The following is a 12,243-nucleotide window of genomic DNA, read 5'->3' as shown; positions in this document are numbered from 1 at the left end:
TTCAGATAAAGGCCTCACAGTGCTATACACAACAAGTGTAGTATTGATCAGTTGTTCAATATTCAATTAGCTGAGTTCAGCACATCAATATCCATCATATCCATCTGAGGTGGACGGTCGTGACTGGCTGATATATCTGATTTTCAATCTATTGGTGCAGTGTGTGATGTTATTGGTAAAGCCTTACTGTCCATTATGCACTCCAGCCACATACCAAATAAAACATGTGTCTGCAAACAAGGATGTTAGCAGGTAAAGAGATGAACAAACAGAAAATTCAATAGCTTATTCAGGAGTTCGTCGTTGTGTCTATAGTGAGGTATTGGCTGGTCACTGCAAATCAATAAAGATGAGGCTTCTGCAACCACCAGATGGCAGATTTGAGCTAGGTTTACTATAGTAAAGAGACAGTACAGACTGATGGTAAAATACAGTGTAAAGAGATGATACTATGGTGGCAGAGATTTGACATGCACATGCTGAATTAGTCTTGCAGAGTATGTATTATGTATTATGTATGCAATTAAGTGATTCTAAAACCACTGCAAAATGCATGGATTCCAGGGAACCATCAAACACTGTGCATCAAATACCTCAGAGTGATTCTGCTTCGCAATGGCTTCAACCTGATTTGTTTTTATCTACTTTTGGCAGCGTACCCAGAGGACAGTAGGCCGACTTTGCCTCTGTTCCAACACATTCATCTTGGTCCCGGTGATAAAATACATGAAACAAGCAGCAGAGTGGCCTAGTTATTGAAGAGACCTGAATCAGGCACCTTAGCTGACAAGCATCCACCCCACTGAGGTGTCCTTGATCAACACTGAGAATCTGTACTGGCTTTGAACTCCCTGTGGAGGGAGGGGGGCACACACCAGACCATTAAATATAGATTACAGTAGACTGGACGACGTTGTTAAAATTTTGATATTGACAGCAATGTTTAGGTTACTTTTTGCAGCAAACTTTGCAGTGATGTTAGTTTGAAAAGAAGAGTTTGGATACACTTATTGCTTCCTTGCTGAGTTCTAGATGGGAAAATCGATACCACTCTCTCCTATCTGTATTCTGAACATTAAGCAAGGGCTAGATGACAGCTATCTTAGCTTAACATAAAGACTGGGAGCAGGAACAACTCGCTCTGTCTAAGGGTATAAAATCCACCTACCAGCACCTCTAAAGCTCCATAATTCTGTATATTGTCTTGACTTAATCTAGCCTACACAAAAAGTGCAGTGTAGTGGAAAAGCACATATCACATCCTCAAAACCAAATTTTGTTTTTGTAGGCTGCAGTTTAAATAAATGAGTATTGACATAATAAAGGCTCAATATGGCCGATTATGTTACAGAGATCTACTGAAGTTAGCATGCTAACTGGCTAGCCCCATCCCTTTCCAAAGCCCCTGTGCTAGTAATGTAAACAGCACCCCGTCGAGATCACTAGCTGAACAGCAAACTGAGCTAACTAGCTAATAGCAGCTACAGTAAGCAGCAGTTAGTGGTCATTCTTGTGATATGCTGCCCCTTTTTTGTTTTGAGTATGAATTCAACAGGTGGCCAGTTCCTAGTTCCTGCACCTTTAATTAGAGAGAGAGCTTTTGAGGTGCTGGCAGATGTTGTTACCACGCACTGAGGCAGCTAGCTGTTTCCCTGTTCCCAGTCTTTGTGCTAAGCTAAGCTACCTGTCTACTGGCTCTAGCTTCACATATTGCTCTCAGCAATGTAGCGAATGTATTTCCCAAAATGTTGAACTATTCCTTTATTGATGTATTGAGCACAAGAAGGATTAAACTCAATGTCCATTTACATGATATCTGTTATGACGTGTGTGACGAGGCCACGTTATGTGGATCTTTGTCAGTATTTTGCAAAACACACAGCATAAGGCTAAGCAATGTAATGTTGTTGACAGCCCAACTGTGGTTGCTCTTGTCTTCTACTCAATTACGGTGAAAGGATGATGAGGCCATGTCAGTGTTTTTGTCATTAAAATTATGCAGCCAGAATCAATATGTTCTCCATTATCCCCATGTAAAATTATAGTGCATAACGTCCCATAACAAAGACGGGGCATTATCATAAACCTAAGATCCTGGTCCATGCTGCTCTGTTGTTAGTCTAAAGGGGAATAGGCTACTTATTGGTTTCTAGTGCAACTGAGAATTGGATTCTCATACTAATACAATAAACATGTGAAATGAGTCCTAGCATAAAACCTATTAGCTCCACTCAAGTTAAGTGTTTCATTTGTACAGTAAATTTCCTTGATGCTCCCCGCAGACAGGATTAAATCAGCTGACTGTTCTCCAGTGGAACACAACTCTCAAAACTCCATGATATTACAGGATTTCCATTAACCTCGTGGGACCTCTAGTGTGAACCGGTTACTCCTGATTCCTCTTATTACTGTATGTCTCCAGCTCAGGACAGGGGTGTGTATGTGTTTGTGTGTGTGTGTGTGTGTGTGTGTGTGTGTGTGTGTGTGTGTGTGTGTGTGTGTGTGTGTGTGTGTACCTGGATGAGGTAGTGGGAGCAGAGGCTGAGGAGCTCCAGCAGCTGAAGGTGGCTGCCAGCAGACAGGACGTCCTGGATCACCGCCGGCTCCAGCAGGATCTGTCCAGAGGAGACAACCAAGGTCTTTGGATTTTTTTGTTGTTGTTCTACTTCAGTTTAAGTTTCACTGCAGTTGGATTGCAGTTAGTTATTACAGAGAGTTACTGTCATTTGGTGTTTTTACATCCCTTCATTGGGAGGAAATGAAATTATAGGTAAAGCATGTTTTCTTCCTGTTTATACAGTGGGTAATGGCTATCAGTCATATTAACCCTTAAATGCATTAGGTCTGCACAAGAGAAACATGTTTCACTGTGTCTTGTTCATTTATTGGCTGGACAGCAGCAAAGTGGGATCAGCCCTTTAAATGCAAAAGTCTCTCCCTGACTTGAGTGAGCAATGAAGTTACACCATCGTTCTGTCGAGTGTCTTCACCTCTGCTGCTGCTCTTTCAAAAATGAAAAGGTGCGAACAGTCTACTAGGGATGGACAATACCTTAGTTTATGTATCAAGATTATGAACATGGTAAACATTATACCAGCTTGCAGCTAGCCTGGTTTTGGACTCTCAGTCTGGTTTAGTCACTGTACACATTATCAGGTCATTTTTCCCATTTGGCCTCAAGCTGGCACTGTTGTGTGTGACTGTGATTTTTGATTTTGAGCTGAAATATTTCACCAGCAGCTAGTTTGATAGTGAATTAATGATTTCCGTCAGCCTTTTATTGTTTCTCAAATATGAGAATTAGTTGCTTTTCTTTGAAAAATAAAATAAAATAAGAAAGGATTAGCTGAAGCCCTATTTGGGCTGACTTATTTGTGTTTGGTAAGGGCAATGTAGCATAGCACACTTTGTATAAACCTAAAGTATATTGGGATATGATTAAAGATATGGTGTTGGCATGAGTGATAAACAAAATTGATAAATGAAAAAAAAAAAAAAAACAACCCTGATAGATATTTTCTACCCGACAGTAGAGCCTATCATATTCTTAACTCAATTTACAATGCAAGTTCGGCTCTGAAGCAAACAGTAAGCCAATGTCACCTGAGCTAAACTCAGTTAAATTGGAAAACCAGGCAGTGTACTTTATATCTAATTTCATTATTTATCTTTGATTTTTCATTTTTGGTGGATTTTGGTTGAGAATCACTGAGAATCCTGTCTGTATTCCAGGTTATTTAAAAATGTTTTTAGATGGTGCAACAGGGACAGGGAAAGCAAAGTGTGACAGATTGCACAGCATAACAAGAAGTGCTCTACCCATGTGTTCGATTCATCATTATCATCTTCCCAGCAAAGCAACATATTCAGGCAATTATTACAGCACGGATTCTGCCAAAGTGCTTCCTGTTGAGCTGAATGAACAGCAGCTGAAAGCATCCTTCTGTTTCCTCTATAATACCCACCCATACACATTCAACATAAATGCAGCCGATTCATATCACTACCTGGAGCCAAGTCAGGTATTACGTACTTGATGGAGGGTAAACTGCCCTTTTCGTGTCTATTCTCAGCACAGTAACAGAACCACATGGAGTTAAATGTTCTATTAATCATTGGAGTAATAGCCCAATCAGACTGAACAGGGCCCATGTTACCCGTCACAAAGCGGACTCACCTACTCCAGATGAAATTTGGCATTGTTTTGAAGAGCAGGAACAAACCTTTGATAATCCATTCAGCAGCACTGGCCTACATAGCCACAGAGGCGTGACAGCATCAGTAGTGAAAGTGAGAAAAAAAATGACTTCATCACTCGTCTCCCTCGCCTCTCATTTCTGTTGATACACCAGTGGGCTGAATATTGTCAAGCAGCACTCATGGCTATCGTTTTGTTGCCATAGCCTACTCATTATTTCTGATTTCTGAAAACAGAAGAAGCATTCTTTTGTTTTATTTTGACAGAACAAATTCACTTTCCTCTAATGCCTGTTTGTCCACTTACTGTAAATGATGTCAAAAACATTAGAGACACCAGCTGCGCTTAATCACATGCTATGCTCCACATAAATATGAACATTATTTGAGCAGTTTCATGTAAACGGTTCACTGGAAAGAATTGGGTAATTGGTTTATGATAAAATATTTCCCCTCTAACTAAAGCCACTTCCAAAAAACCCCAGCAAGCTTTGCTGGGAAGTATTTTTTTCCCCTCTGCAATTAAGCTACATGTGCACATTTATCACAGTATGGTTTCCTGCCAGGCATGGGCAGTGGTCCAATTAACCACCAGCACAATCTATGGGTTTTATATAAGCTCAGTATATTAAGATAGAAAGCAATAATACAGTGAGTGGTTCCTTGCTTCCGTTATTAGAATCTGTATGCACAGCGCCCCAGTGGGAATAGAAAGACTTCATTCTTTGATCGCCAATCAGATAAAAAATTCTCTTAATTAAGAGGAAAACTAAACTCAGAGAAGCACACCTATTTTAGACACCACCGCTACTTTTATTAGATGAATTTAAGCTGACGCAAACAGCAAAGACTCCATTTTCTCCCCCTTCTTTGGCTCAATCAGGGGCATCCTGGCAGACAGCAGCAGCAATGAACCCCAAATAATCACAGTAATAGCTGTAAGTAAACGCTCTTCATATCCTGCTCTCCTCTCCAGAGGCCCACTACAGTTAGAGCACTCCAACCTGACACAGCAGAAGTTTTATAACACCATGGCAGGTTCAGTGTGGGAGTTTAGCGTGCTCTTGTGTAAACCGACATTTATTGCACTTGTTACTTGCCAGCCTTCACCTGGAGGAGTTGACAAAATGAAAGTAGCTGCTGCTTGTAAGGCAGAATACAGAAGACTTCTACCCAGGATCTGACCCGTGAGGGCTCAGTTCATTCTTTCAGCTCAGAAAAATTAATTTATAATCTGTAAAATTACCCAACTGTGGGTAATAAAAGACTGCAGGATGTTCCAGCTGTTTAATTGATTGAGTTATCCACAGTGGTCTTGGCGTGCAATAAAAATCTCATTGAAGTTACTTGACCGACTTCCAGTCTGAGAGCATCCCATAGCAGCATGTCTCCTCACTCGCACTGCTGGCCTATGACATGTGGCTGAAGGATTTTTAGTAGGTCATTATTTACGGTGTGGGGATAAGCATATTGCCCTCATCTCATCTGCTATCATCTCCTCTGGGCGGACAGGAGCTGAGCCAACCAAAGCAGGGCGGCTTGCAAGCCTGCTGTTGACCTACTTACACTGCCCAACCACTCACTCTTTGCTCATTTCCACTGTGGAAATAAAATTAGGAGTAATTACAAAGTTCCTGGCCTCTCAGTGTACTGCATAAGCCGCTGGGCTGCTTATTGGAGCGAGGATCGCTGGCACTAACAAGGTCAAGGAGGGTTATTAGAGATGATCGCACACTTATTCACGGGATGGGAAGGCAAGAACAGTGACCTCGCGCGCATGACCGTCTCGCTGCTTTAGAATGGAAATGTAATACTGTGCTCTCTTACTTCAGCTTTCTTGATTTTCACTCTGTTTCCTATTTAGAATCCCAGAATTATGTTCAGCAGTGTGACCACAGAGAACAGAGCAGTGACAGGGAGAGGAGCGAGTGGTAAAATCTGTTACAGTACCTGCACCCTCCTGGATGACACTGTATCCAAAGGCACGCTGCAGTAGAAGCTGCTGGTGCTCAGATTAAAGTGGTAATCTGCAAATCCGCTGTTTTGATTTATTTTGGTTACATATTTGGCAATGGTGAAAAGTAACTACTGTGCACAAGTACCATTTTAAGTACTCATACTTTACTTGAGTAGCCCCGTTTTTTGCTACATTTAACTTATATTTAACTGTATTTTGGAGGGACACGCTGCTCTTTCTATTCTAGTAGTAAGGGTTGTTGTTACTAGTTACTTGCAGATAGAGTTTTTGGCCTTCAAACATTTTACCTGTTTATGAAATATGATTCACTGGAGTGAATTAAAGGACCAGTGCAAAGGATTTAGTGGCATCTCATGGTGAGGTTGCAGAAAGCTAAAAGGCCATCTCTTGAGCCAGCGTTTGGTTTGTCTGATCAGGGCTACTGTAAAAACATGGCGGTGCAACATGGTGACTTCTGTAGACCTGTACATATAAAGCCTTGTTCTAAGGTGACAAAACACAACAATTCTTAGTTTCAACTGATAACTTAATCCTAGACACTAGACCTTTAAAATCCCCAACAACATATACAGTTGTTCAAGTTAGCTCTCCTTGAACCAGCATCAACATTAAAATTATACTTACACATAAATGCATCCATAATAATTCAATAATGTAACATACATCACCATAAAACACAGTGGAAGGGGCTATTCTGCTCAATGTGCAGTGTTAGTATGTATATCTAAAAACAGTATCACTGTCAGTGCTGGCAACATGCCAGTTAGCTTAGCCACGCCTAAGTTAATGGCTTAGTAAAGCCATTTAAATGTGCTTAGTGAGGTTGACTACGTCTCCATTGTTTGATGATGAGGGTGCTTTGGCATGAAACAAATTGAGAAATATTGTCTTGGAGACCAACATTAGCTAAACAGTGTTAGCTTGATTTGGAGGGCTGTGTTGAGTGTGTGGGTGCATCTGGGAGGCTGGAACACACCGCTGAGGCTTTACTGTGTCGTGTTGCCCAATTCAACCAAACACCTGAAGAATTTACACACTAGCCTGCACTTTTATTACACTTACACTATACTGCATCATATTGACACTATTTTCTGTTTTTCTTTAGTAAGCCAGGTCAAAGATGCATGTTTGGAAATGTTCAGGAGTTGCTAATCAGTCGCCATTTATAAGACTAGTGGAACTAGATCTGAGCGATTCATAGCATTCGGAGGAACACTGCCAATCACTGTTAGCCTAAGCAGGTGCAATATAGATTTAAGACCATTTGCTTGGGAAAGGGCAAGATTCAAGGACAGTTTAAAGAGAACAGTGTCATCTGTCAGAGGTCACCTAATGATACAGTAGGTCAGAACATCATTTAACATAAATACTGGGTTTCCAACCACATTTTAGCACTGAGAAATCATTTTGCTGATAATATTTTTGTACTCTGAATTACCAATAATTTTGAAAACATGACCTTTATTTACTTAATGCTAATTGTTGCTAATTTAAGTTCTTCCACCACCTCTAGTGATAGTGATCTAGTGGTAGACATTGCTCAGACTCACCTGTCCGGTGTAGGCAAAGTCCAAAGCGTGCTTCAGTCCAACGCTGGTCACTCCTTGCAAAGTCACTTCGTCTGCCTCACTCTCCACCATGCACAAACTGAACATGGCCTGATGACACATACAGTAGCCAAAACATGGAGGTTAGCTGAGGGAATACCACATCACAGATATTTCATCTGGGATAATCTGTCTTTGGTTAAAAAGAGAAAAAAAACTGCACCATGGGACATTAAAAATGATCAATAACCACAGACACTGATGCTGAAATCAATCCAGCTTTGTTCTTCCACTCCATCAGGGTTGATCATATCTGTCGTTCAAGTATAAACGGACTGACAAATCGGTTTTATATGCCCATGTGCTGAAAAAGCAGCATCATAGTTAATCAAAACCTGCCAGACACAACATCCTGGAGCCCTCCTGTATTGATTTACCTGCCTCGGGCCCGGAGGTCAGCAGCGATAAATAGCACAATCAGTACTTTCTGTGCTACAGCCTCTCTGTCTTTCTCTCCCTCTGTCACGCACACATGTGCACACCACTCCGCATGTGAAATCAAAGCAGTGGACGCAGCGTCTGCAGTCTGACCCCGCTGTGCGTGAGTCCAGCTTGCTGCTCGCTAATCAAAGCTATTGACTGGTGTCACACCATGAGGGGATGACAGAGCCATTGATCAGGGCAACCAGCAGAGCGCAGCAGCACGGAGGGGGAAAGATTGAGAGGAGGATGATGGGTCAAATGTGGCCATGATGAAGATCAGCTCAACTTGTCTTTTCATTTATGCAGCACAGCAATGTTGTGAAGCTTTTAAGGTTATAGTTAATATTCTTTGTCTGTATTGCAAACAGACAACATAAATTGCTTTTGAAAAGTAATTCCAGCTGCTGTCTTTCCCCCACAGTTTTCCTCGCCTCAGGATAGTGATCTAGTTAACTTGCAATTTCACATACTGTATCTCTTTAATCACAGTAGCAGCTTGTAGCACAGTCACTCCGCACTATCTAGAGACTGGTATATAACAGAATTAAAGCCTTTGAGGACCCTCCGGCTCGTCAGATAGCGTCTCTTTCTGTCACAGAAAACGACATTCATTCCTCCCATATCTCGTCCGATTCTCCCTGAGTCATAGCAGCCATGAACTCTAACCTGGCCCTGACCCCCCTCTCCTCTGGCGAATGGCCCCTCTTTATTGTGAGGATGATGGGTGAGACAGGGTTGGCTTGAGGCCATGTTGTGTTTTAACCAAGGCCTGCACATCTCTCCTCAGAGCTCAGCCTTGTTGATTCACCACTGCGCTAATTAAAAAGCCACTGGTCCGCTGAGCACAGGAAGGCCTGTGGCTAAACCTGGGGTGTGATGGGATGGCTAGGCTGTGGTCAGTGTGTGCATGAATGTAAAACACAAAGTTGAACAGGGACAAAGGCCGGACATAGGAAAGTAAGAGTACATGCAACAGAGGAACCGCCTACGCTTCGCACGTTTGAGTCCGTGACGTTGTGTGTTTGCGTGTGAGCGGTGAGGTTGAGGGCAGGCACTCTGAGAGTGTTCGCAGAGCTGTTCCCCTCCAGCATTAATGCTCCTGACCTTGGTGAAGGAGCTGAGGGAGAGCTGGTGGTGACGGATGGCTCCTCTGACTTGGGATATAGATTGAGCACAGAGACACATTGAGCCACAGAGCTGCACTCACTCACTGCAGTCCTTTCACATGATGCTGCAGTGGGGGTGCAGCGCTGCAGTTAGCCTGACCTGCCAGCACAATTTATGCGTGTGTGCTTCTTGTGATCATAGCAGAGAGGACTCATGACTCCCTCACGCTACCATGGAAATATTACCACATTCAGTGAGGTTTTTTTTCATGTCTGAGTTAATTATTAGTCTCTCTCTGAGGGCCTGTGGCTACACGTCACTGAAATCATAAGTGATCACATAGAAAACTCTTACAATGCCTAGGGCAAGCTACTATTTCTGAGACCAGTGCAGATATCAGTGGTCTGATCAAGATTTCAGGGTTTATTACAGAATTTTCCTTTTGGAAAACTAGAAAAACCTGTGAAACCACAACCAGACGATGAAACACAAAACCTTTCAAAGACACTAGTAGTTGTACTGATAATATTCTGTTATGTTTGTGTGTGGTCTGACTACAATGTTGCATTCATTAGTTCCCTGCGCCTCAAACAAAGCTAGCTAATGCAGGCGAAAATGTTGTTATCGGGCTGAAATGATGACCCTGTCTTGAATAACAATGCTCTCTTCTTTTAAATACAGGCACGAGTAGAAAAACAAAACCGTGGTCATATGATTGGCTGAGTGCTGATCGTATGATTTCACATATTACCCTCCTCAAGAGGATGAAATAATATGACTTTTTTGACCTGATGATCTTGTTGTGAAAGGTCCAATATGTAAGAATCTGCCACCTATTATACTCCAAACATATAAGGGCAGCATATCACAGTAACTGCTCACTGCTACTGACTGTATCCTTCCTCTGTATATCCATGAATGCTTGCTACTATTAGCATGCACTGGCAACTTGTTACCATGCTAACTCCAGTAGATATCTCTGAAACAAAGAAGTCTTTGACATAGCGTCAAAACTGGGACTTCTTTTTTCAAATTCTGCTGATAATTCTAGTCCATTTTTGAATGCACCTTTAAGGTGGTCTAGATAATATTGTACAGTATACTTACAGGATTCATTTTATTCATCAATTGTATTTGTAAGATCTAGTATTTAATGTATTTTTGTAGTCACATGACCTGTCAACTGACCCCCTGCTCAGGAACTTGTATGGTGTGTCCCTGTTTCATGTCTCAAGAAGGGTTTGTGGCTGAAATGCCCCACATGGAGGTAATAAAACTCATTATTATCATTATCATCACTTGTGTGCAAACTCAATTTTTGTATTTTCGTCTGTCGGTGTTATTGTTGTGTTTTATTCTGTGCTACACAATGTTTCCGCTTCCACACATTCATGGTTGTTATACAATTATTATGAGTGAATTAAGTTAGACTGTAAGTGATGTGTGTGCACAATTACTGTGTTCCGCTGCTGTAAATCTGATTACAAGCCTGCCGGCAGTGAACTTCATGTGTTTTTCTCTGTACAGAGATCTTTGTAATATAACATTCTTAATATATATAAAACATATATACATTATATATTCTATATAATATATATAATATCTTGGGTCAATATCCTATCTTACTATCCTATCAAATATTCTAGTAAGTATATACACTTATGTATGACTAGGCCTATTATAGTACCTTATATGCAAGTACATACAAACACCCAGCATATCACAGTTATTTGTTGTGTTTTTTTGTTCAGTTGGTCTGATAAATCATAATTAAATCATCATTTTGAATATTTGAAAACGACTTGTGGGATTCACCCTAAAATGTCTGCTCATGATCAAGGCTATCTGTGCAAAAGCTTCAACTTTTCTAGGTTTAAGCTAAAATATTTGTTGCTATGACAACAGCTCCAGATAACTCTTAAAACAGCTTTGAAGAACTGAAAAATCGAGACATGTGTCGAATCATCAAGAACCAAATCAATCTGAATCAGTTGGTTCAATATTAGAATAAATAGATATGTGCAAACCCCTACATAGTGTATGTATGTATGTATGTCTGTATGATCTAATCCTATATTGGTTAATCTGATTCACTATTGTTTCTTTCAGGTCAAGTGTCTATGATTTATGGGGATCTACTGGCAGAAATGAAATATAATATTTAAAATGATGTTTTCATTAGTATAAAATGTGTTTTTGTTACCTTCGAATGAGCCTTTTATATTGTGGGTCCTCTTCGGACTCCACAACCATGTTTCTAATAAAACGGTGACTCGAGAGAGGACCTTTCACATTTTTCACACGTAGCAGCATCCTGAGGGCAGGGCGAGGTGAGGGGTGTTCAGCTGATTGGAATTTGCAACCTCACCGCTAAGATGCCACTAAATCCTACACACTGGACCGTTAAATATTGTGAAGAAAACCTAAGCTGGCATGAAAAACTGCAAATACTTTGAAGCAAAGCCCTCAAACTTTCCATTTGGGATGTTGCCCTGAATGTAGTACTGAATGTACTTTGATTGACTGGAAGATTACTTACTACTGAGTTGAGTGCTGTACACCAAATTTCCCCTAATGGGTCGATTTACTGTAAATCACATTATCAATTCAAGCGATTGGAAGGCACAGAGGAGTGATCAGCTACAAGTCATGTGGTCAGAATAAGACATAGTCCATCTTAAAGTAGCACCTTCTTCATAAACAGGTTGAAGCAGTAGCAGAGTTGTGTGTAGAACAGGTTGTACGTTCAGCGTGAGGCATTTCTTCGAGACAGTAATAGCTTTTGATATGAGTTCTGTCCTGACTGCAGGGCTCACAGACGATATTTCTCTGTCTGACAAAGAAAGCAAGGAGATTCAGTCTGCGTGTATGTGTGTGGGCGCTCTCGCTCAGGGGAGGGGTGTGATGCTGGTGTGACTGATTTCAGACATC

General features: G+C 41.2%; 1 protein-coding gene across 7 annotated transcripts in view; it reads right to left on the bottom strand.

Moving 5' to 3' along the window:
• The window catches only part of klhl32 (kelch-like family member 32), a 28,852-nt gene that overhangs the window by 11,279 nt on the left and 5,330 nt on the right, over nt 1–12,243 (bottom strand). For 5 of the 7 annotated variants that reach the window (XM_073485790.1, XM_073485795.1, XM_073485794.1 and 2 more), the window contains exons 3-4: nt 7,726–7,833; nt 2,517–2,615 (exon numbers count right to left, since the gene is read on the bottom strand). The exons of 1 other annotated variant lie outside the window; for it this stretch is intronic. In XM_073485790.1, coding sequence (XP_073341891.1) covers nt 2,517–2,615; nt 7,726–7,833 — 207 coding nt within the window. The remainder of the gene's footprint in view (nt 1–2,516; nt 2,616–7,725; nt 7,834–12,243) is intronic. One more of the 7 variants, XM_073485792.1, reaches the window with a different exon arrangement.

Source organism: Pagrus major, chromosome 17 (assembly GCF_040436345.1).
Source record: "Pagrus major chromosome 17, Pma_NU_1.0".
Classification (NCBI taxonomy): domain Eukaryota; kingdom Metazoa; phylum Chordata; class Actinopteri; order Spariformes; family Sparidae; genus Pagrus; species Pagrus major.
This window is presented reverse-complemented; position numbering and strand designations above follow the sequence as displayed.